Source organism: Artibeus jamaicensis, unplaced genomic scaffold, assembly GCF_021234435.1.
Source record: "Artibeus jamaicensis isolate MK-2021 breed Jamaican fruit bat unplaced genomic scaffold, CSHL_Jam_final contig_426, whole genome shotgun sequence".
NCBI classification, from domain to species: domain Eukaryota; kingdom Metazoa; phylum Chordata; class Mammalia; order Chiroptera; family Phyllostomidae; genus Artibeus; species Artibeus jamaicensis.
Window position 1 is genome coordinate 3,227,832 of NW_026521826.1, and position 26,027 is coordinate 3,253,858.

At 38.7% G+C, this 26,027-nt stretch overlaps 1 protein-coding gene across 1 annotated transcript in view; it reads right to left on the bottom strand.

Moving 5' to 3' along the window:
* ITGA8 (integrin subunit alpha 8) overlaps positions 1–26,027 on the bottom strand; it is a 181,795-nt gene that overhangs the window by 36,800 nt on the left and 118,968 nt on the right. The window contains exons 22-25 of the mRNA XM_037141295.2: positions 22,171–22,250; positions 17,235–17,315; positions 4,798–4,903; positions 1,969–2,127 (exon numbers count right to left, since the gene is read on the bottom strand). Of these exons, the coding sequence (XP_036997190.2) occupies positions 1,969–2,127; positions 4,798–4,903; positions 17,235–17,315; positions 22,171–22,250 (426 nt within the window). The remainder of the gene's footprint in view (positions 1–1,968; positions 2,128–4,797; positions 4,904–17,234; positions 17,316–22,170; positions 22,251–26,027) is intronic.

The following is a 26,027-nucleotide window of genomic DNA, read 5'->3' on the forward strand; positions in this document are numbered from 1 at the left end:
GGGTGTGTGCCCTGAGCGGAACCCTTTGGTTATCGGGCGACTGCCAACCAGGTAAGCCCCACTGGCCAGGGCTAAAATGTATTTATTTTCTATTGAGAAAAGCTCTTTTGGCCTCTGGTTCATGTGTAGTGAATAGGTAAAAGTACTCTGAGAACCCAAAAGTAATAACATTTCAAGTGCTCAATGAATTCAGAATTTCAAGAATTCATAAATTGTAATAGTTATTTTAGGGAGCTATTACTTTAAATTGTAATAAAATCATATTCACTTTGTACAGATTGAGAAATTTATAAAAGAAACATAATTAAGTGGCTTTTTAAAAATTACTAAACTTGGACAGATTTTAAATCAAAGTCTATGTGGCAAAGTCAGTGTCGGGTAGCAGGGGCACAGGTGCCTAGTCTACACTCCCACTCGGTGTGCATGAGTCTCAAAATTTAAGTCAAGTTATCTGTCTATTTGTACTGTTCCAGTCACTGTAAATAATTGTTAATTGCATTAAAAAAATAACAACCGACATGGTGCACATTAAACAAGTTACATAATATATACAAACGTATATAAATAGTGTCAGATACAAACTAAACATTGCACTCAGAGAGCCGGAGACCTCCTGTGTAATCACGTGCTCTAGGACTCTCTGCCTGAATCACAGGATACATGAACTGCAGAGCAAGATCCGCGCATGTCTCAATTACTTGGCTGTTCTACATTAACATTTGGAGATGTTATTTTATAGTGTAAGTGATTACCTATGAAGACGTTGAGATGTCAATGAAAAGCAAAGAGAGAGGAAATGGACAAGAATTCCCCTGGGAGGAAGTATTTTATATTTTAAATAATTCTGGGGAATACAAGTGGGCTTCTTTATTATTTCCCCAGAAAGCAGGAGGCTTGATGCCCCATAAATCTTTCAATACTGAACCCCCTTTTAGTCTTCCTCTCTTTGAATAGAAGGCATGTTGGGCTGGAAAAAGGAGCCTTTCATAACAAGCAATGTCCTGGTGCCCCTGGGTGAGTGTAGAGGGAGACCTGTGTCCCTGGAGGCTGAGCGAGTGTCTCATGAAGCCTGCCCCCTGCACCACTTCTGATGGACACGCTGTGTCCCTGCAGCCACTGGAGCATATTCATTCCTAAATGAAGCTCTCTTGTGAGGACAACGTCTGATTCACAAGTGCCCCCCCTGCCCCGCCCCATTCAAATGTGACATTTTCAAGGGTTTATGCTAATTAATTTCTTTCCTTCCAGAAGGACTCTAAAGCCGGACTTGGACCTTACTCTAGATGGAGTCAGCCCCAGGGATGCTAGAGCTCCTGGTTGGCTGAAGTGTGACCAGCAAACTAGGCAGGTGCTTACAGAGAGACAGCGTCCCAGGCCCCACCCGGTCCCCTGCGTTCTAGACTCCCAGTGACTCAGATTTGATTAAGAGTTTGAGGGGCACAGCTCTCGGCTTCTTTATAAGTTTCACGAAAGAACAGGGCCCTGAAAATTCCAGTCTGGGGGTTCTCAGGACACAGAGATGGCCTTTGGCAAATTATTGCATTTCACCACTCACAACTGGCAACAGCTGGAAAAGTCATCTTGGCAAAGACCCTCATGTCTTTTGGCAATATACCAAAAATACTTTAAAAATAGCATTTTGTACAAATTCTCCAAAACATGACATGTCTATTTATGATTTGAGCTTGGTTGTGTTGCTTAGTCAAATGACATATAAAAAGTATTTATTGAAATAGGCTAAATAAATAACAGGCCACCGCGAACAACAACACTAAGAGAGATTTCAGTTTTCTAGGAGCAATATTTTGAAGCAGGTCTGGCATTTTAACTCTAAAACGAAAAGAAGAGGTCTGATCAATTACCATGGAAATAACTTATAATTACTTTGTTTTCTTTTATAAGCCACTGTTTTTGTTTTTTCTTTACCATAAAAATTAAACAAAGCTGCAGGTTAGACGAAGCTCCTACCTTTATATCCTGTGGGTTGATATCTGGTTTTGTTTGACATCGTAGAGGTCCCAGAGTTTGAATATGAAAAATATAAAGAAGAAATTCATCCCGGGCAGAGAATGGCCAGCCCACCTCCAGAAGGGTGTCACTGATGGTGCTCGGTCCAATATTGTGCAGCTACAACAAGCAAGGAACACATCACATTACGGCCCAACACAGGCAGGGAGGTGGGATCAAACTCCACAGACTCTGTGTCCATTCTGGAGGGTATGCTTTTTTGCTTTAAATCATCTGGACCAGGGCTTTGAAAAATAGAACATAGAGTCTCTAGAAGCAAGAAGAGCTCTGAAAGCAAGCTGTGCTGATGCTTCCAGAAGACCCTCCCATCTGTGAGGCTCCAAGGACAGATTTCTGCTGTGAAGATCACATTAACCATGTCTGCGAATTGTGATGCTTACTTCACATTTATATTCATTTAATTGCAGTGCTAGAAATGCAATTTGAATGATATGCTTTCAAAACCTAAGTTATTTTTTCTTCACGGTGAAATCACCTTTTTCCTGACTACTGACTTGTCGATTGCAACCATATGTGATGCACTCTCTTTCACCCTCTGGAAGCACGGCTATCCATCAAATGCCAAAGACCCAGGCTCACCACAGCTCACTTCAAGCGTGCGTTTCAAAGCCGAGCTCCTTCTATTTTAATCAGTGAATCTCAAGGAAAGAAAGGCCATGTCTCATAAAGAGATGAACATTTTAAATGCTAGAATCCTGTACTCACAGGACACAAAACGGCTTATGAAAAACACTAGGTACATTTAAACTTATTGTAATTAAAAAAGTGAAAGGTAGCAGGCATTTTTTTTACCATGGTTCTGAAAATTATCATGGTCAATAAAATAATTTATCATTGGTTTTCCCTATTAGGTGGCCAATTTAATTCACATTGTCAAATCAATGTGGCATCCATCGATAGCAATATAATTCAAGACATGTAAGAAGCATTTGATGATTGCTTTTGGCACAACTGATTATTACCCTAAAATCTTATGACCCATTTATGCTAAGATTGGAAGCAGGGCTGCGCTGAGAATGATCGAATTTCAATGTGTTTTCAAACTTTAAAGTTTCACCATTCTTAAGCAGAAACTAATGCACAGAAGGTTTAATAAACTATTTGTCAGCTTTTTTTTCCAGTGAAATTCTTAATCCAAGTAGCCTTGGGGACTGTGTTCCCCTTTTGCTATCAAGAGAGCTTAAGGCATAGCTTTGATCCAGCTCGGGACAGGGCTTCTGATTCAGCGGCGTAGGTGGGGCAGATGGTGGAGGGGTTCATGCTGACACTGCACCGGAGTTGCTGCATCTTTCCCGTGTATGTAAACAGCTCATCAGTTTTGCAATGGCTTTGTGTTAGCTGTAGGCAATGTAGTCTGAGATGAAAGTCATAGTCAGACTTATGAGGGCAGTGGCATTGGTTACCTGGGGAAGGGACAGAGGGCATTAATCAAGAAGGAACCTTGAAGGGAAATGGCTTGCAATATCGTTTTTACCAAAATTCCATTTCTAGGCCCTTGAAAATAAGCAGGAATAACTACTCCCCCCTGACAGCATTAATTTTATTTTAAAGAATAAAAAAGGACAATGAATAAACTAATCATTTACTGTATCTTGGTTTATAACTGTAAAAAATTTAAATGTTTAAGATGATGTATCAACAAAGCTCTTCTATACTCAAGTACTCAGTATTTAACACCTAAAATGGGAAAAGATTACCAGGGTTTACTCATGAGCCACTGGCTTGCTTCTGGAACATATTTTACTAATCAACAAACTATTTGAAATCCCAGGATAAGTTACGCAAGTCTAATTTGGCTTATTTGAACACATGGTAAAATTACTCTTATCTACCATTCACCCATCATATACTCTACATATGCATTTTTGTATAGTAGTAAATAATCCATCAAATTTTCCTCTGGTAACTTCTTGTTTAAGTTACCAGAGGTAACTTAAGTCACCTTAAGAGGAAAAGGTAACTTTTCCTCTTGAGTTTAAGAGGTGAGTGGGTTTTAAGGATATCTGAAAATATAAGAGTAAGTGAAAGTCTTGAGAGCTAGTCATTTTTATGCTTAGGTTGTCCAGACATGGAAAACAGAGGACATGAATAACAACGAAAAAAGAACAGGAATAAGATGAAATGTTTCTTGCTATATAACGGCTCTCACACTAAAAAGCAAGTGACTGTGTAGTTGTCACTTAACAAGACATCCCACCGTCACCCACTGTGCTGGGCACATCTAAGCAGTATATGATGCTCAGATACTTGGTGTCTTTTATTTTATTTTAAAGATTTTATTGTTTTTTTTTTTTTAGCTGGAGGGGAAGGGAGGGAGAAAGGGGGAGAGGAACATCAATGTGCAGAGAAACACACCCACACCCCAGGCACGTGCCCTGCCTGGGAATCCAACTAGAGACTGGTTTGCAGGGTGGTGCTCAACCCACTGAACCATACCAGCCAAGTCCTTGGTGTCCTTTATTCAAAAAAAAATTTTTAGTCCTCTCCCAAGGACATGTTCAGTGATTTGAGAGAGGAAGAAGAGGGGGATGGAGGAAGGGAGAGAGAGAGTGAGAGAGAGAGAGAGATCATGTGAGAGAGAAACATCAATTGTCTGGTATACGCCCCGACGGGGATCAGACCCACCCATTTTGGTGTAGGGGGTGATGCTCCAACTAATCGATCCACCTGGCCAGGGTTGTATTGGTATCTTTTAAAAAGCTGCAAAGCGTTTATTAGTGAAGGGCGTAAGAATAAGCCTCTAACACAACTTCTACAGAGACAAGGTACCTCATAAATATGTTCCACCAACGGTCCAACTCCCTCCTCTCTGCGGGGCTCCTCTTCGGGTTCCCAGTTGTGAATGGGCAGAACAATCTGCGGAGGGTGGGAGACTCTGAAACATGCAATGTTACATTAACTGCTGATGACGGGACAAGAATGTTCCACCAGTGTACAGTACAACAGCAGCAGGAAGAAGTGGCTCTCAGTTTACTTGAATAGATATTGTCTATGAGGAAACAGTATTGAAAAGTGATGTTCAGCAAAATAACCACGGCGATAGTGAAGAGTCTGAAACATCCATTGTAGGCTCTTACGGTATCCAGCTCAGAGGCTGGCTATATCATCTCTTGGCCACTAGGGGCAGAGAGGAGGGCATTCTTGCATTGAGATGCATAATTTAGTGTATATATATATATACACACACACACATATATATATATTTACATATATATATTTACATTAGATATTTACATATATTAGATGTTGTGTGTGTGTGTGCATGTGTATGAGATATAGAATTCTTCCTTCAAACCATATCAAGAAATAGGGCTTTTTTGTGTGAATAAAAACCTAGAATTCTGTATGGTATATTAAATGTCCAGTTGTGAATAAATATAGTTTTCAGTTAAATACTTCATAGTAGAAAATGGCCACTTGTATATTCCTCTTTCTTAGATTTCTTTGGATTCCCATTAATTCAGCCATATGTCTGAACAAAACAAAACAAAACAAAGCCTGTTTGTGTTCTAGAGTTGCTTTGTAGAGAACTGAAGGGTGTGAGAGAGTTAAATGGTATAATCATGTAAATAGGGTATTAACTTGGCAACTACATATCTTTACCTGCAACTCACATGTACAGAATGAGCACTGGATGAATGAAATACAGTATATGGCATCATTCCATATTAAAAGCTGATTATAAACCAAATGATTGTTTTTACACAATGTTAAAAAGGATAATTCTCAAAAAGCCCACAATGCTTTTTACTAATGAATTTCTAATGAAAATGTATCTTTAAAAGAACTTCCAGACTTTCAGCTAGAAGTAACATCAACATCATCTCCTTTGGTAATAAATGTCTTAAATGCCTTTTTAAGAGTATCCAGTAATCACACAAGTCTCCAGTGACTTCAAATGTTAGCTTTTTCCTTCTTCTGGTAATCTCTTTCTAATGGAGAAAGTGAAATTTATTGGGTTAAATTCTGACCCAAGGGTAAATAATTTAATGTCTGTGTGTTTTTATTTGCTCATCTGGAAAATTATGATAAAGTTTTCGGGTTGTATACCACAAATAATTGGAAAGCATCTCAAATGCTTTTGTTCAAAATTAATTTGGCTGCATTGTCTTCTAGGGGTGAGTAGGCATAGATTTTTAAAACTGAAAACCGCAGAAATGTACTCAATCGTAAAGTCTTTTGCATTCATCCTTAATGACACAGCCTTGCTGGGTGGATACCTCGGCATTGTCTCCCCGGAGAGTGGTTTGTTGTTATGCCACACATCCCTTACCTACCTAATTTGGTTAAGTCCTGTTTAGATCAAACATAGAGAACTTTGTAAAGAGAATAGTCCAGAAGGTGACAGGTTTCTGCCACCAGAGGGAAGCACAGAGGCCTTGGGCATTCATTCCCACAGGGTCTTGATGACCTGTCCATGCAAAGCCTTACTTTGCCCATATATTCTTAGCTTGGCAAGAACAGAGAGTTGACTCCATCATGCCTACATCCATTGTGAGGATCTGGGAAAACTCTTTTTTTTCTTTTTGTTCTTATGATCATCAATCCTATAGGACTGGTAATAAATTTTCTAAGACCGTAGTATCATAAATTTAGATCTGGGCGGGGATTGTAGAGACACTGTGTTTAAAATCCCTCATTTTATTAAGTGAAATAAAAACTGATGTCTAGAGAAGTAGGGGATTGGTTAGGGATGAAGACCATTGCTCAGGTTTACTCATGTACCATCCATCTACTTCCAATAGACAGAGCTCCACAGAGGCCACTGAGATGCAGTGGTTTTAGTAAACACAACTTAAAGAAACTTCCTGGCCCATTTCTGTAACAGAAAAATAAAAATCTATAAAGCTATCACAGGACATGGCAAAATCATTCAAAAATATGACTTACTAAATTCATGCATCTAACCTCTAAAGACCTTTTCAAATTTGGGGAAAGCATGGCAAAGAATGGCTCGCTAAAGATCCCAACTAAATAAGTGAAGCATTGTTCACTGTTTTCAACATTATTATTTTTTTAGAAAGAGAGGAGATGGAATATCATTAGCTAATTAGCATAGGATGAACATCCACTGCAATAATCTAACAATCATTACTAAATAGCCCTCATAGTCTAAGATGGAGGATACGGCATTAGTCCCTTGAGTAATGCCGTAGGGCTTTGGGGAAAGCAATGAATTAGGCTTTTAATAAATTAAAGTCTACCTGCTACCAGGAAGTTTAAATCTGATGGTGTAGTAGAGTGGCATGAACTCTATTTTCATAACCCTGTTTTTAAGCCAGATTAGTCCAAAATAGCAAAGACTACCACTTTCAAGACTACCATGAAATAATGTTGGCTTTACCTGCTGTAGACAGTATGTATGCAGATTATGGGTTTTCATGATTGTAGGCTTTCTTAATACAAACCTATTCAATTCTGATTATTTTATAAAATATAAAATTGTGTTATTCTCAGAGATCTCAATATATGTGGTTCTGCTTCTTGTAATCAAGTTTACTTCTTACATACTATGTTAAGTTAATCCTTTGCACCAACAAATGACATGTAAACCTGCTTAAAGACAGTGCTGACATTAGCTGGCTTTGAAACAAATGAAACAATTCTCAGTATTTTCCCCCATTCAAAGAAATAAATCCATTTGAAGTTATTTTTTTAATTACAAAAACAATGGTAATTTTTTTAAAGAATAGTGCATGATAACACACTGGAATAAAGATCATTGGCCAAAAAGAAAATTAGATTTTCTTGAAGACTAAACCTAGAAGATTTTCAACATAGTAGCTATTTGTTAAGCATTAAACATTGGAACTAATGTTTTTGTTGATTATTTAGAAGAAAGAGTTTTATTTATAACATGACTAAAAAGAACTTTCACACTATCTTAGAAAAAAAACTATGGTCCATTATGGAACATTACTCTAGCAATTAGAATAAATGTACCCACACAAGAAACCCAATTTTAATTTTATGTTTGGATTATTGGCAAAATGAATAGCAAATTTCTCACTTTTTTACTTAGAAACATTAGTGCAGTAGGTGATGACAGAAATACATTTAAAAATATTAATCTCATAAAATGAATATGTGAGAATACAGTTATATTAATCCCTTAGCTGCCTCCGACTGAGTTATATTTTATGGAATAAAAGCAGTTCTCAAACTAAAATTTATTTTTGAATTAAAAAGTTTTAATTTATTTTTGATTAGCAAAACAAAGATAAGCTAAATTTGAAGGAAACAAAGTTTACATTAGTTGTGATTTTTTAAAAGGTAGTAAATAATAATGCTGTGTTTTCTCCTCTGATTTTTAAAATAGTGTTTTTCTTATCAAGAAAGGGATGGGGGAATGAAACTAGAAATGCACAAAAATAAAATAGATTAGCTCCAAGTATCTCTAAATCAAACAGGTCACTTCCCATGAGTCAACTCATAAGTTAAAGTGGAGATTACAAAGAAAATCAGAAAATATTTTGAAGTGAATTATGATGAAAAGCCAGCATATCAACATGTTAGCATGCTACTCAAGCAGTTGTTAGAGGATAATTTACAGCACAAAAAGCTTATTTAAGAAAATAAAACAGGTTTCCAATCAGTGATCTAATTTCTACATAAAGGAATGAGGGGAAAAAAGAGAAAGTCCAATCCAAAGTGAACAGAAGGAAAGAAATAATAACAACAAAAGCAGAAACCAATGAAATAGAAAACAAAAAACAAAAGCAACAAAATACTAAAAAGCCTTTTAGAAAAGGAAAAGCAATGAACAACAACAACAAAAAAATCCTGATTCTTTGAAAAGATAACAAAACTGTAGCCAGAGTGATCAGCGGGGAGAAAAGGCAGAAGGTACAAATCACTAATAGTAGGAATGATGAGGGGACATCATTAGAAACCCAACAGACATTAACAGGAAAGTGAGAGAACATTATGAACAACTTCATACATGTGACAACTTAGATAAAATAAACAAATTTCTTGAAAGGCAAACTATCAAAGCTCGCTCAAAGTAGAAACAGAGACTATGAATAGATTTATATCAAAGAATGAAATTGAATTGTTAAATACCCTTCCTACAAAAACAACAAAAAATCCCCCAAATTCTCCAGGTTTAGATGGCTTCACTGGTGAATTTTATCAAATATTTAAGAAAGAAATAATACCAATTCGATACAAACTCTTTCAGAAAATAGAGCAGATAGAGAAATACTTCCAACTCATTTCATGCAGCTGGCATCCCCCTGATATCCACATCAGAAGCAGGTATTGTATGAAAAGAAAACTACAGACCTGTATTTCTCATGAACACATATGCCAAAGGCATTGACAAAATTTTTTAAAAGATTTTATTTATTTGTTTATTTTTACAGATGGGGAGGGAAGGAGAAGAGAGGGAGTAAAACATCAGTCTGTTGTTGCCTTGCATGTGCACCCTACTGGGGGCCTGACCTGCAACCTAGGCATGTGCCCTGACTGGGAATCAAACCAGTGACCCTTTGGTTCAGAGGCCTGCACCCAATCCACTGAGCCACATCAGCCAGGGCACCAGCAAAACTTTAAGTTGAGTCCCAAATATGTAAAGAGAATAATCATCATGACTAAGTATGCTTCTTTCCCAGGAAGTTTGGCTTAAAATTCAAACACACAGACTCAGAGTGTAAAATATGTCAAAAACATAAATGTGGGGAAGAGAGTAAAAACTGTAGTGCTTTTAGAAAGTGTCTTGAACTTAAGTGACTATCAGTTGAAAATAGACTGTTGTTGTTATATATGAATCTCATGATAACCACAAACCAAAAACCTATATTGGATACACAAAAAATAAAGAATAAGGAATCCAAACATATCACTCAACAAAGTCATCAATGCACAGGAGAAGAGAGCAAGAGAGGAAGAAAGGAACAGAAAAGAACTACAGAAAACTATTAATAAAATGGCAATAAGTACACATCTATCAATAATTACTTTAAATGCAATGGACTCAGTGGACCAATCAGGAGACACAGGGTGGCTGAATCAATAAAGAAAGACCAGGGCTTATATCACCTACAAGAGACTCGCTTCAGATGGACAGACACACACAGTCGGAAAGTAAAGGGATGGGAAAAGATATTTCATGCAAACTGAAACAGAAAGAAGGATGGGGTATCGATACTTGCATCAGACAATAGACTTTAAAACAGACTGTAACAAGAGACAAAGAAGGACGATACATAAAAATAAAGGATTAATCCAATAAGAGGATACAACTCTTGTGAACATCTACACACCCAATATGGGAACACCTAAACATAAAGCAAACATTCACAGGCGTAAAGGGAGAGATTGGCAGTTATACAATGGTGGTAGGGGATTTAACACCCGACTCACATCAATCATTCAGACAGAAAATCAAGGAAACATTGGTTTAGACCAGATGGATTTAATAGATGTTTACAGAACATTTTACTCAAAACAGCAGACTACTATTCTTTTCAAGTGCACATGTAACATTTTCCAGGACAGACCACATGTTAGTTCACAAAACAAGTCTCAATGGATTCAGAAGATTGAAATAATAACAAGCAACTTTTCTGACCACAGTGATATGAAATGAGAAAGTTAAAAATAGAACTATCATCTGATCCTGCAATTCTACTTCTGGGTATTTACCTGATGGGAAAAAAGCACTAATTTGAAAATATATATGCAGCCTGATATTCATTGCAGTGCTATTTATAAGAGTCAAGATATGGAAGCAATCGAGGTGAATATTGATAAGTGAACATGTAAAGAAGTTTTACATGTAATATAGTATATATAATGGAATATTATTGGGCTATAAAAATGAGTGAAACCTTGCCATGCTAAGTGAAATAAGGGATACAGAGAAAGACAACTACTGTATGATTTTACATAAATGTGCAATCTAAAAAACAAAACAAACAAAACAGAAACAAACTCATAGACAGAGAACAAACTGGTAGTTGCCAGATGGACAGGAGTAAGGGGGCTGGGAGAAAAAGTGAAAGGGATTAAGAAGTACAAATTTCCAGGTATAAAAATAGTCATGGGGATGTATAGCACTGGGAATATAGTCAATAATATTGTAATAACTATGTATGTGCCAGATGGATATTAGACTTACTGGAGTGATTACTTCATAAGTTATATAAATGTATAATCACTATGTTGTACAGTTGCAACTAATGTAATATTGTATACCAACTATAACTAAAAAATAAATTTAAAAAATAATCTAAAATATCTTCAAATGCAGACACAAAATTAGTCAAGTTAGCACTTTAATGAACCAAAAAAGGGAAACCATTTTAATTATCTTCTTAGACACAGAAAACACATTTGACAAAAATGTGTATATGCATTCATGTTAGAAATTCTCAGGAAAACTAGGGGGGAAAAGGGATATCCTGAACTTGGTAAAGGCGTCTACAAAAACCTTACAGCTAACATCAGACTTAACGATAACATACTGAATGTTTTCCTGTTAAGATCAAGGCAGAATCTAAGAACAAGGGAAGGGCACCTCCTTTATTTTTATTAAAAAATGTTTTTTATCCTCACCCAAGGATATGTTTTTCATTACTTTTTTAGAGAGAAAGCAAAGGAGGAGAGAAACATGGATGCAAGACAGAGGCATTGATCGGTTGCCTCCCATTTATACACACCCGGACTGCACCCTGACTGGGGATCAAACTTGCAACCTAGGTACAGGTCCAATCAGAATTACACCTACAACTCTTCACTTACAGGACCAGGCTCTAACCAACTGACCCACCTTGGCCAAGGCGGGAGGGGTGTCTCCTTTTACCACATGGAGTTAATCTTGCACTGGTGCTCCTACTCTACTCAGTAACAGAAGAAAAGGAAAGAAAAGGCATTAACTGTGTAGTAAACAGTTTAACCTTATTCCAGAAAAGGTCTGGTCTTTGTCCTCAGCATCTGAGAGGGAGCCTCTAAGCTCTCAATGTTTTGTGCTGGAGGGAAGGCGTATCTTTGCCTGGGGAGCTTGGATTGCAGTAGACATTCTAACAATGTGATTTAGGGTGGGGATTGCCTACACCCAAAAGAACAACACCATGATTTAGGATGGGAGATTTGGTCAAATCACAGCAGTCAACCTGGAGACAGATCAATGAAGTGGTCATTTAATCAATCGTGCCTATGGATTGAAGCCCCCTGAAAAACAACAGACACTCAGGTGAGCCTTCCTGGTTGACTATACCCCGTGCATACTGCTACACATCAATACTGAGAAAGTGACCCATCTGTACAGAAGAAACAATGGAAGCCCTGTGCTTGGTACTTCCCTGTACTCGGACTTAAGTCCTTCTGCCCTTGAGTATATTTAATCTCTATCTTTTCCCTGTGATAAACTGTGCCACGAGTATAAAGCTTTCAGTGAGTTCTGTGAGTCTTCTAAGTGAACTGTCGAACATGAGGGTAGATTTGGGTTGGTGTCAGAAGTGAGGGTGATCTCTTGTGGGGACTGTTCCCCCAATAGGGGGAACTTTGTAGTTGGCTAAACTTTCCCACACACAGATTAGAAAGGGAGAAATAAAACTGTCTTTAATCACAGACAACATGATAATTTTGTAGGAAATCCTAGAATATCAACAAACAAGAAGGTGTTAGAATTTGTGAGTTTACCAAGATCTCAAGATACACTACTACATTTCAGGACTTGTTAGATTGTAACAGGGCGCAGCCAAGAGGGGGGGGCCCAGAAAAGAATTTGGAATGGGGTCCAGAGCTCAGGGTGTCCAGGAAATATTAAGATGTCCTCACCCCCGCCCCCCCCGGGGGGGGAAGGAACAAATGGAGCCAGGGCCATTGAAAGTTGTTTTGCATAGCAACAGTTTTGCAGCCAACCTCTGGAATGGTCATTTAATATATCTATAACCTTTAACTGGTTTCATAGATATGTTAAATAGCTGTGGCCTTGCTTTGAGCCAGGAAGAGTGGCTTCTACCCAAGATGTAACTAGGGGCTGGTCCCCTGAGTCATAGCGCCTGCATGAGAGCTTGGAGAAGATTGGCTCTAAGACATGGGACAATAACTGCCCAGACTAATGATGGCAGCCCAGTAAAGCTGGGAGGGTATGAGAGTCCTGGCAGGTGTAACTGATTGTGGGAGGAGTCGGAAGTGGGGCTGCAAAGGAGGATGGGTACAGAGATTTAAACCCAGATGGCAGCCATTAGAGAGAGAGAGCTACATGGTCTCAGCTGAGTTAAGACCCCCTCTTGCAGAAGTGAAGAGGAGAGAGAGCCACGCGATTTCAGCAAAGTGAAAGGGAAAACCACGCAGCTTTGCCAGAATGGACACCCCTGAGGCCAGGTAAAGAAGAAAGCCACACGCTTTTGGTCAGAGTGCTAACCCCTGCAGCTTTGGTAGAAGAGGCCCACACAGCTTTGGGGTGCCCCCTTTGGCCACGTGGTCTGGAAAGCAGGAGAGACTTTGACTGGAACTTGGTACAAAGAATTCTTGCCAGTGGACCATGAGAGGGTGCCACAGTAATTTGGATTAACTAGAGATCCTGCCTGACACAGCTGACGGTGCCAGCGGCCTGAAAAACAGACGTGTGCTCTTTTCCGGTACTCAGAAAAGAGCACACGGTACCCAGAGTTGGGACAGTGGGAGAAGGGAGAGCTGTGCGGGTGTAGGTGTATACCCTAAAAGACTTTGATATTTTAGTGGAGGCATTAAGCCTAATTAACATTAAATAAACATTCCATTTCCTTTTCACAAATCTCTAGCATTGAGAGATGTCTTTCCAATTGGCGGTGGACAGAAGAGCCCAGTAGATATTAGTATTTCGTCCTTGGGAGGGACCCCTGTTCTGTAACAGTTTTTGGCATCCCTAGGTGGGCCAAATGTTGCCCCCCGGGACCTGTTGTTCTGTAACAAGTCGTGTGGCTCAATGGAACAGAATAGGGGGTCCAGAAAGAGACCCACACAGAGGGACAACTAATTTGCAACAAAGGTATCAAGTAATTGAATGGGAAAAGGATGGCCTCTTCAACAAATAGCCCAGCAACCACTGTATCTTTGTATGCAAAAATGAACCTCACCCCTTACCTCACACCAGATATAAAAATTAACTTAAAATTATTCATAGACCAACATATACAACTGTAAAACTTATGGAAGAAAACACAGGAGACAATCTTGTGACTTTGGATAAGGCAAAGATTTTTTAGAAAGAGCAAAATGAACACAGACTATAAAATATTTAAAAGTTAGATGTCATCAAAATTGAAAACTGCTGTTCTTTGGACATCAGTGTTAAGAAAATAACAAGCCAAGCCACAGACTGGGAGAAAATCTTTGGAGGACCCTTATCTAATAAATAATTTTGTATTCAGAATATATGAAGAACTTTACAACTTGAAAATAAGACAAACAACCAAATAATAGATGGGTAAAAATTTAAGGAAACATTTCACCACAGAAGAGATACTGATGGCGAGTAGGCATTGAACAGATGTTCAATATCACTGAACATTAGCAAATGCTGATTAAAACTTCACTGAGCTACTTCTACACATTTACTAGAATGGCTAAACACAAAGAAACCTCAGGCACATGCTGGCAAGGATGCATCACAATGGGAGCTCCCACACTTTGCTGGCGGGAATACAAAGTGGAGATGGTGCAGCCACTTGGGAAACCAGTTCTCCAGTTTCTTACAATGTTAAACAAACACTTACCATACAACTCAGTGACTCCATTTGTAAAACAATGTGCCAATAAAGACCTGTATGTGTATATCTATAGCAGGTATGCTAATAGCCCCAAATTAGAAATAATACAAATGTTCACCAAAGCAGGAATGATTGAACAATTCATAGAATACCCATGCAGTGGGATACTTTGTAATAAAAAGAAACAAATCCCTGATATGTGTAAGAACATAGATGTTTTTCAAAAGCACTATGCTAAGTGAAAGATGCCATACTCAAAATACTACACTGTGTATTTATATGATTTTTCTGGAAAGGACAAAACTATAGCCACTGCAAAGTCAAGGTTGCTGGGGCCTGTAGTTGAAGGAGGGGTTGACTACAGCGGCACATGAAGGAACTAATGAATATCTGGGGTGTTGGAGCTATTTTATATTGAATGTTCTCACAATATCGCAACTCTTCAAACTGAACACCTTAAATGGGCTTCACTTTGTGTAATATATACCACAATAAGCCTGACCTAAAAAAAGAAAACCAACCCATAAACTATGAAAAGAGATTTTGCACAATGTCTTAACTGATAAAAAATTAGTGTCTAAACACTAGAATATAAAAGGACCTGACAGGAAAAAGTTAAACCTCAATATAAATATGTGCAAAAAAATGAACATAAATTTCCCTGAATAAGAAAAATAGAAATAAAAAACCATGCAAAAAAGCTGTTAAATCTTACCTTCAGTTAGATACTATTTCTTAACCATAAGGTTGGCCCAAAATTTAAAACTGGACCATTTTGAGAGTTCATGAATAGTGTGGAGCAATGGACACCTTTATTCATTTCTTGTGGGATTGTAGTGGTGGACCTAGTTTGAAAAACAGCTCAGCAGTACTTAGTAAAGTTGAAGAGTGTATACTCTGTGATCCTGAAAATCCGCAGTTGTCCATATACCATTCTGACAGTCACCCACGTGTGTATCAGGAGATATGCACAAGAAAGTTTGTAAAAAAAAAAAAAAAAAAGCAAGAAAAAACCCAAATACTCATCAAGAGTAGAATGGATAAATAAGTTATGGTCCAGTTTTATAATATTACACTCTTCTGCAATTGAAATGAATGAACAATATAAGCACATGGACTAAAGTGGGTGAATGTGAAATATGCTCATTTGTATTTTAAAAATCCACAGAAGCATACATGAAATTTTGTATAGATAAAATCCAAAAACTGTATCTCATAGGTTTTATAGCTAATCATTTATAAACATGCATCTGGAGTCTTGGCCGGGATAGTGCAGTTTGGTTAGAGTGTCATCCCGATATGCTAAGGCTGTGGGTTCAGTCCCCAGTCAGGGGACATACAAGGATCAACCAATGAATACATAACTAAGTGGAACAACGAATCAATGTCTCTCTTTAAAAAATCAATAAATAATAAAAAATTTAAACATGCACCTGGAAACAGGCTGCTGTATTTATATTCTAGTCCCCACTTCCTAGCTGTGGAGCTTTAACTGCTTGTACCCAAACTCCCTCTCCTGTACAGCAAGAACACTAGGACTTATTAAGATGTCCTAATACAGTGGGGCAGCTCATGAAAGTATCAATAAATGTTAGGCATTATGATTATTCTCTACTCCACTAGGAGGAGCCTCAGTGGTGCCAAGACAGCAGGTCTTTCCCCGCCTTCTCTGAGAGCAGCAGGGGCAGCACTATGAAAATACATGGTGACTGGCTGTGAGTGGAGAAATCTAATGTTGCCATTATGGAGGAACGTGGACTGCTGAAGAGCTGTGGAAAAGGAAACAAGAGCTGGGATTGCTGAAGCCCCAGTGACAATTGAGGCCAAAAGACATTTTAAGCCAAGTCCTTGATTGTTCTGGAGAAACAAGAATTAAAGTTAATGAAGTCCACACTTGTGCAAGACAAGAACTACATGCAGTCCACTTCCGACTTTTTTTCCTCCAGGCATGGATTTCCCAGATGGTAGTTATTCCAAGCCTTTTACCTGACTACTTTTCTCCTATCGATTAATTGCTTATTGGTGCCTTCCTCAAAGATTAGGACGGAATGAAAAAGATATGAAAGGCAGACCCCATGAACCCTCACAGCTAGGAGTCAGCCATTTCTTAAGCTCAGGATGTGGTGTGGTGAGGCTGAGTTTTCATTATGCCCAAATAAGTACCGGAGAAGGAAGACTCACAGGCAGTCACACATGTGTCTACTTTATCTGCCTTCTTATCACTTGCTTTTATAGTTTGATTACTGAACTGTCAGTTTGAGGAATCAAGTGAGCCTTTGTTTTGATATCCTTAGACTTAATTACCATACAGAGTTCACTCTGCTTTGCAATGGAAGTCTAATGATGGGTAGAAAAGAAGGAAAATTTACAATCAAAGTGAACTGTGATCTCAGATGCGTTAGAAAAATTCCACATAGTTTTTACTGTTCTTTACCACTACTCTCACATACAGAACACTATTATTCTATGTAGTGTAACTACTACAATGCTTTGTCTATTACTTACCCTCTGATTTCTACTTGAGCCACAGCAGTGATGTTGATTTGCAGGCTCACAAAGTTGCTGTCTGGGTTGTCCTTGTTGGAACTAAAACACAATGGCATATGATTTAAATATGTTTTCTCAGATGTGTCACTATAATATATGATCATAAAAACATTCTGTATTTCACACGAGTAACATGACATTCAGAAAACAATGACATATCCATTCTATAAAATCATAACCATTTGTAAATGGAAATGCTAAGATCCACAATGATCAAAGGTAGTGAATACAACTTTCCTTGAAGAGACACTGTCTCAGGAAGCACAACAGATATCTAGAGAAACTGACATTTTTCCATCTCAGTGGCTCCACCAAAAAGCCAGCAAGCTGAGTTCATTTTCCTGCATCTACCTTGGACACATTCCTTCACTTCTCAGAGCATCATATTCCTTGTCCATCAAATGAAAAGGGACAGCCCAGTCAACTCCTGCTTTTCCATGATCATAAAGAGGAGGACTGGCAAGAATAACCCAAGAGCAGCACATAATGGAAAAAGCATTTGTGTTTGGCTCTGGAATGCATCATACCATACATTGTTTGGGAAGCAAATTTATCTTCCTGATGGCTTATTTCCTAAATAATATTAAAAGAAGTGTATATTCACTGCCTGCTCAGTGGCTGACTGGGGTGGGGGCGGGGGCGTGTAGAAGCACAGCCAGAGACTAGATGAAGTGCAATCACAGAGGGTTGGGCAGTTTGCACAGGCACAATGAGCAGATGATGCAGATGTTTGTCATGTGTCAAGAATTTGAAAATGGAAGGTATGTGTTTAATAATATTTATTTGCATGGTGGCAAAACCATGTTCAAGTCTGCTGTTTCTTTCTCTCAAGCAGATGTAATTAGATATGAGATTTAACTTAAAAAATGCATTTGTTAAGAGACAATGCTGTAAGGAAAATGAAACATGTCTCATGAGAGGCTTGAGCCAGTGTAGCTGAGCTTTAGATGTGAACAACTTGCATTTACTGTCCTTCTATGCTTTTGTCAAAGTCACCCTAATATCCCAAAGGACTATGTAGCTTTTAGCCATCTGAGACATGGCCAGCCACACCACCACCAATAACAGATCATGTTTATACTGGGGCCTCATTAGGAAGAGAAAGCCCTCTCCTCCTCTCATTGACTCTCACACAGACTCGGTGGACAGGCTCTCACACCGTGTTGATGGCAACGGGCTATGTTCTGATGAGCTTTTGAAGCATTCCAAATGGGGGAGCCGGGAAAGACAGGATAAAAGTCTGCTTTCAAAGGAGGAGGAGACGGAATGGTTCCCACATTGCTTTTGAAAAGTCCTGTTCGATTGTATATACTGATAAGGCAACCTAAGCCGCAAACACACATAAGAGATATAAACAGGCAAATGTCAGGCTCATTTCCTGTAATGGGGTACCACTGCTAAGCCTGCAATGGGCCTAGAGGGCCTTGTTCACCAAAGTTTGAACCCCGGTTTCCAGGAGATTTTACTAGTATCACATCTGGGGAGGATCAGTCAACTAAAAAGTTTTCTTTTCTTTTTAAGGCAGGATTCTGAATTACTAACCACTAAAAAGTCATTAAGTAACTCCACTTGCTGCAGACTTTGTGGTTCCAAATCTATTGCAGGGAACTCTTTAATTTGGAAATTTAACTCTAATTGTTCCTCAGATTAAGCAGACTTGGTTCTATTTTCTAGCTCATTACTGCTTTGTGGCAGTGGAAATTAGAATTATGGGGTGGGGAGGAGTGTCATTTGAGTTATCCCATAATTCTATTGCATTTTGTTTCTAAGAGGTTCAAATATCATGATTTTTGTTACTAACAACACCCCGAAAATATAAATAGATGTTAAGCCCTGAAATCCTTTCAGTACTGGAGACCAGTATGAGGCTTACACAGGCGGTTTTAAAATGTAACAAAAACAAAGGCAGACTTGGGGACTAGACCTGGTGCGCTAACCAAAATTATCCTCTGTCACACAAGCTTGCCATTCTACTTGGTCCTGCAACCAGCGATGTCAACAGAATCTCCTGGTGAGAAAGACTCCAGGCTCGATATGTAACTTAGATGCTTCTTTGACCTCATCCCTGGACAGGAGCCTCCCTCACTAACACCATTGCCGTATTCAAACAAGCAATTCACCTTTGCCGTGGATGCTGAGCAGTCATGTGCCAAGAATAAACATGATTTTCACTTTTTACTCCAATGCAATTTTCTTCTTCTGTACTGTGTTCTATTTCCTACATTCTAGCCATCCCTCTATGCTGTCTGTTGTCTTTGGAATATCAGCAAAGACAACACAAGGTTCATTTCGCCTTTACTGAAGGAAAAACTGCAGCAATGATCACAGAGGCGTGTTTGTACACGGGAACTGCTCTCAGAGCCCCACTCTGCACGGGGAGGGAAAAGTTTACATGTCACACAGAGCCAGGGCACAGAGACATCATTTAATGCAAACACTGGGTAACATGAAGTATCTTTAAGTTTATTAATTTGTAAAGCCCAGTTTTCTTTTGGGTTTTATAGTTGTGGCAAAGGGCATTAAATGTGGGTAACAGTGGTCAATATGGTCAAAAGCTTTAGAATTCAGAGCATTCGGTTTAGTTTATTTTTGGTTTAAACACATATAAACTGGACTCAAACCATCCATTAAATACTTATTTACATCTTTGGAGTCTGCCAGAAAAGCATGCAGATAAATGCTCACTTCTCGAATGCTTTAGTATTTGAGTATTAAACATATTCACAATTGCTTTTTATCTCTATAATGTGTGTTTCTGGAATTTGATGCTTCATGTAGGCTCCCCAGTGCCTTCTGCATATATATATTTTTACATTTTTTAAGGTAATATGGAAGAGTCATGAGTTTTTATAGCATATAAGGATGAAATAATCATTGCCCATTCTTTTAGATGAAGAGGATGTGCAGAATGACTACTTCTACTTTCCATCCTATTCAGCACTTCATTGTCAAATTCATTATTTCAACATCGACCCATAGGATGGATGCGGGGAAGGAGAGGAACACTGTCTAGCGCCCTCTGCTCCTTGAGTGAACTGCAAATTGCACCTATTCTGTTACAAGGGCAGTGAAAGGTGGGGAGGAAACACCAAGGAAATTGCTTTGTACCTTTGTAACAGACTTTCTTTCTCAATAAAGCTGCATAGTTTAGGAAAGAGGTGTCCTTCCCCAAGTGACACAGAGCTACGTGCCACCACAGGATCCATGTCACAGACGATGATGTGAGAAACAGAAGCTCTGGCCTGTGGTCTGGAGCGATGGTGGCCCTTCACCAGGGAGCGCTCGCCCGCCAGCCCGCCCTCCCTCCCGCCTCCCTCCCTTCTTTTCCCCTGAAAACTTACAAATATTAACCAATCACCCAAATATTTATGACTAACTAAACCTTTGGGGAAATATACATTTATGTAAATAGAAAAATAGCCGTATAATAAGCTTTTGGTGCAATGAGGGGATATTACAGAAGAATTTATTCCAACTACATCCACACTAATTTGGGTAAATTTTTTTTTAAAGTCCCTAAGGTTCAGCAGAAAATATATAAGTTAAATTTAAAAAGACCTAATTATGGTCAGAAAGAGATACCAAAAGTAAGTTAGAAAGCCTTTTGCCCTAGAAAATGTAGCACAGAGTTTGGGGGGTCTGGTTTGTGACACAGGTTGCAGATTTTCTGAAACCTACATTCTTACAGAGTTTATAACTTTTTAAAATCCTAAATGTCTAGCTAAGTAGCTATTAAAAATAATCCATTGTGCAAAATAATTTTTTAGAAGTCTTCACACTCCAACGATATCTTCTTACATAGAAGGTACATTTGGAGATTAGCCACACTGCACACTAGTGTTGGAAACCAAATCACAGATACTGACTTTACGGTCATTTTCATATTAGCACAAGTTGGGTGAGTTATACATTATTATGGAAGGCCTGTATGTGCTGTCTACATCAGCGTTTTTCAAACATTGAAAATTGCAGACCACAAAACAGTATATACATCTCCCAGGATGTCTTACTATGTATATACATGTATCTGAAAGAGATGTTTCATGAATAGAACTCTACTATATTCCATCAATTGCCTTTTCTTTTATTATGAGCCTGTAGAGTTATCAAATTGATTCCATTATTGGATAGTGGGCTGTAGTCTGTAGCTGGGGCTCCCTGGGCCTGGCGGGCAGCTTTCTACCAGTCTTCCTACTCATGAAATATGATTTTCGCCCATGAAGGAGCAAATAGAATAGACAGTGAAAGGATGAAGTCACACTTGAATCCCTGAACAAGATCAGTCTTAGAAAAAGGGGGCAGCTATACATAAGACTCAGCCTATAGTTCCAGAGAAGGCCCTGCCCTTTAAATGCAAGGTGGAGCAAAAGTAGGTTTACAGTTGTTTGTATAGAAAATAATACAAAAATTAATAAACAATAGTACAAGGATAAGCTCTGTTTCATGCACTCACAACTGTAAGCCTACTTTGCTCCACCCTGTGTATGATCTTACCTGCATCTCACCTTGGTATGCACATTAAAACACCAGAGACTCATTCATTCTTGAAAAGTTAGAAGATTTCAAGATTTCTAATGCAAAAATCTATGCTTTTTGCTGAAATCTTGTTCTTAGGGATTAGCTGACCCCCAACTGAGAGCATGGTAGGACATAGAACGGGTGGGAAGGTGCCCAGGACAAAATGTTACTCTCATAACTTGGCCTATGGAATGCAAGTCTTTTTCAGAACCAAAAATTTGGAAAAACTGTCATAACTGAGAAAAACAAAGGAAAAATGGACTGTCAGAGTCTGGGTTCTAATTTCAGATAAACTTTTAAGGTGCAACTTGACAAGGAGCATTCGCTTCACTACAGGTCCCTTTAACATTGAGTATTAGGCATTTAAAGGTCTAACCTTCTGATTTGGAGATCAAAGTTAATGCTCATGTTTGTTTTCTCGAGACGTGGAACTGCAAATCGGAGGCCCAGAGAATACTAAAATAAAAAATAAAACACACGCACACAAGATACTATGTTATTACATGGGAGGAACTTTATACGTAGCATAAAAACCTTTTAAAGCCATCCTGCAAAACTCTACCCTCGGCAGCTGTTCCTATTCCTGTTTCCGCCCTGGGGCCTGAGCGCCAAGAGGAAGTCCCGCAACTGGGACTGCAGGGCCCCTGATGATTCTGGTCCCTACACAGTTGGGTTTCCTCCCTTCCTTTAGCCCCATACCAACCCTTCTCCTGACACAGTCCTTGTGTTCCAAATTACAAACAACCTAAATACAAAAGAGGAGATCGATTTGGAAAACTATGATGTTTCCTTATGACGGACATTTATGTGGTCGTTGAAATTACGGCCATGAAGCCTACACAACAAAATGGGAAATGCTTCTGATGTGATGATGATCAATGAAGAAGAAAGGCTACAATGTTGTGTGTGGGATGTGTTTCAGCTATGGTTTTAAAAGTCTGCCAATGGAAAGGGTATTGTATGGGAGTGAGGGTGTGTTGTAAGAAAATATTACCAGAGTAATATACTATAGTTAAGGTTAGAAATATGTGGGTTATTTTTTGCACCTTTATTTTTCAAAATTTTACAACTCTCTTATTGTCTTTATAATTTGGAAATAAGGTTTTAAAAACTTCGAGAAAGATAAACCCAATGATAATATGAGTCAGGAAGTAAAAACAGTCGCTAAGACACATAATGTTATTACTTCTTTTCTCATGCACTGTACTAAGCCTAACACGCATCTTTGTCTCATGGAGTCACAACGACCACTCTCAGAGGTAGGTGCTGTGATTGCTGACATTTTTCAACCCAGCAGCCAGCCCAGGAGCGGACAGATAAGTCACTTGCTGCAGGTACAGAGCAGATAAGCTGCAGAGCTGGAATCGAAATCCCTCTAAGCTGACTCCAGAATCTGGATCCACTGCCACTACCCTGTGAGAATCAAACTTGTAGTTAAAAACTCATGTTAACATGAACCGGTAATAATATGAACTAATAAAAATTACCATTTTCATCAGAAATCATCACTTTACTAGACCTTACTGATTAGGCTGCTAGTCGGGTACTGCCCTCGTATAAACCCACTAGTGCCTATACCACATCATATCATTGCCTTGCTCCAAACATTCCTGCGAACAGCTGTTCTCCCATTTCAACATGACTTGCCAAAGGCATCAGCTGATAAATGGCAAAGCTGGGATTGAAACCTAGGTGTGTCTAATTATTAAGCCTATACATCCTTTGCCCCAGCTATGCCGAATACCTTTATTATCCCAAATGTGCGATTTTTCTGTCAGACCTCTGGGCCCTTGCACATGCTCTTCTCTCTTCTTTGGAAACCTTGTAAGCCTTTCCCTGCTTTTTGTACTTGGAGAACCCCTGCTAATGCTTCAAAGCTCAGGACAGGAGACAGCTCCTGCAACTCATCCTCTGATTGCTCCCACAGGCTGGGTCAGGCAGATCTCTTCTCTATTTCCTCTATCCTTCTTTGCTCCTCTCCTGTCACTCAGCCTACAATATTGCTGATTTTGAGTTTCTTATGGAATGGGGGTTGTATATTTTCATCGCCATATTGTCAGACTCTAGCTTGGTACCCAGCATATAGAAGAGTGGCAATAAAAATGGTTCCTTCTCATCAAAAAAGATGAGGAGGAAGAGCGTGTCGTTGTTTGTACACGCCCAGTGATGGGGACCTTCCCACACGGTGACGAAGCCTGCCTAACGTTGCCGGTCTTCATCACAGAGCAGTTCAACATGGGGCACAGATACAAAGGTGTGACCTATTCACACTAGTGAGAGGTGCATGTGCTCTTAACTGGAACCAAACTCCAGACCTTTGTGCGTGACTCTGAGGAGCCTTTGCTGACCAGTGTTTTCTTGTTTTTCTGCTTGAAAGATTCCGCAAGTTTTTACAAACCTTACTGGCATATAAATATTTTATATTACTATAGCTATTCTATGAAAATGGCATTACTACTTACAAATCAGAAGCAACAGTTCTGAATGCTGCCTTGAATGCTTTGTTAAATTAAAACACAAAGTCACTCGAAAAGTGTGTTTAAAACTATTTGGGACTGGAATAGATATTCCTGAAGATTTATAATGCTTTTTAATATTTAGGACTGCTTTTACATTTAGAATTTTACTACAATCCACTGAGAGTATTCTTTTTAAAGTACAAACTGAAGTAAATAAATCAAAGTGTTTATAACAAAACAGAATGCAATAAAATTGGATGTGTTTAAAAGCCTTAAAGGGTGAGATAAGAAAGCTATTAGGTTTCTTCCACTATAGACCTCAGAGATAAATGAACAGAAACAATTTACTCCCTCGACTTCTAAAGATTACTTGCTGGTAAAACGGATTGACATCGTTTCACATAAACACATTTTGCCCTCCACTTTGAGTGACTCTGGTGGCCAGTTTTTGTTCCATAATTATTCTTAGTCATTGATGAGCTCAACTGATCTCTGGTCTAGGCTGAACACTTCATACCGAAGAAGGGATGGTGCCCACTCGCCTTCACATGCTCGCACCAATGCTACCGTGTCAATGCACTTCTCTTTGGCCTTAGGGAGAACTCTTCCTATCAAATTAGGTAGTTGGACTTTTGTTGAAAACTAGCAAAGGGATTTATTAGCTTCTACATAAAAGGATTCTAATGAAAAATGTTCTAATAGCTCAGTTGAGACTCCCATCTTATCTTTCATGGCCTCATTTAACTATCTCATCTGGTACCCATTAGTTTTCATCTGAGTACTAATCATAGTTTCGCAGACAGGATGTATTCGGGCCTGGTTCAAATCTTGGGTCTGCTCGTCATTACCTGTGCGACTTTGGGCATGTCATTGACTTCTCTGAGTAGTACTGTTCTCATTCATGACACAGGAGAAATACCTGACTTGCAGAGTGGTTGCTTGTTGTGAAAATTAAATGAAAGTGTTAAAAAAGCACCCAGTAACAGGTTTATACCACAGATGGCCAGCAATACCTAGCTAGTAAAAAGAAAAAACCTGTTATAAAAGTCTAACTTTCATTTAAATATTTACTTTTTCTGAACCAAGATGTGAGTTCACTGGACTACAGCTTGGTATCTTTTTTAACTATCCAGAATCAATGATATAGTATGTTGTTGTTGTTTTTTATAGTGTTCTTTTTACAGTGTAAAAAAGCAAAAATAATATTCTAGCACAATATCCTAAAATAGACATTGGGAGGAGGTATTTACTGATCAAAAGTTTCAAAGGCTCAAAATCATGTGTGAAACACTGAGCTAACAGCTTTGCTTCCTGCAGGCTTCTCAGGTCTCAGTCACAATGCAAAGTGCACCCGAGTGTCCCAGAAGGTGCAGTTCACAGCAGGGACCACGCAACTCTCCTTGAAAGGCCTCACTCAAGGAACTAGCACTGCCTGGAATATAATTTGGGAAGTTGTTCTAATAAAAACCTATTCAATGATAGATTTTTATGAATTTTTTCATACAAGCCATTTTATTAATAATCATAAACATCTAATTTAAAATAGAGGAATGTATATGTTTAGTTTACATAACAATTATATAGTATTTGCAGACTTCAGGATTTTTTTCTGACTTCAGAAAATAATTGTTTCTACTGTGATATTTATTACAAGAAGTTTTGATGTGTATATATGTAAACGGAAATTGCATAAAATAAATTTATTGTCCACAATACTGAGTGGGAAGTGCTTAAATCTGGAAACAAAGAAAGAAAAAGGAGGAGGAGGAGAAGC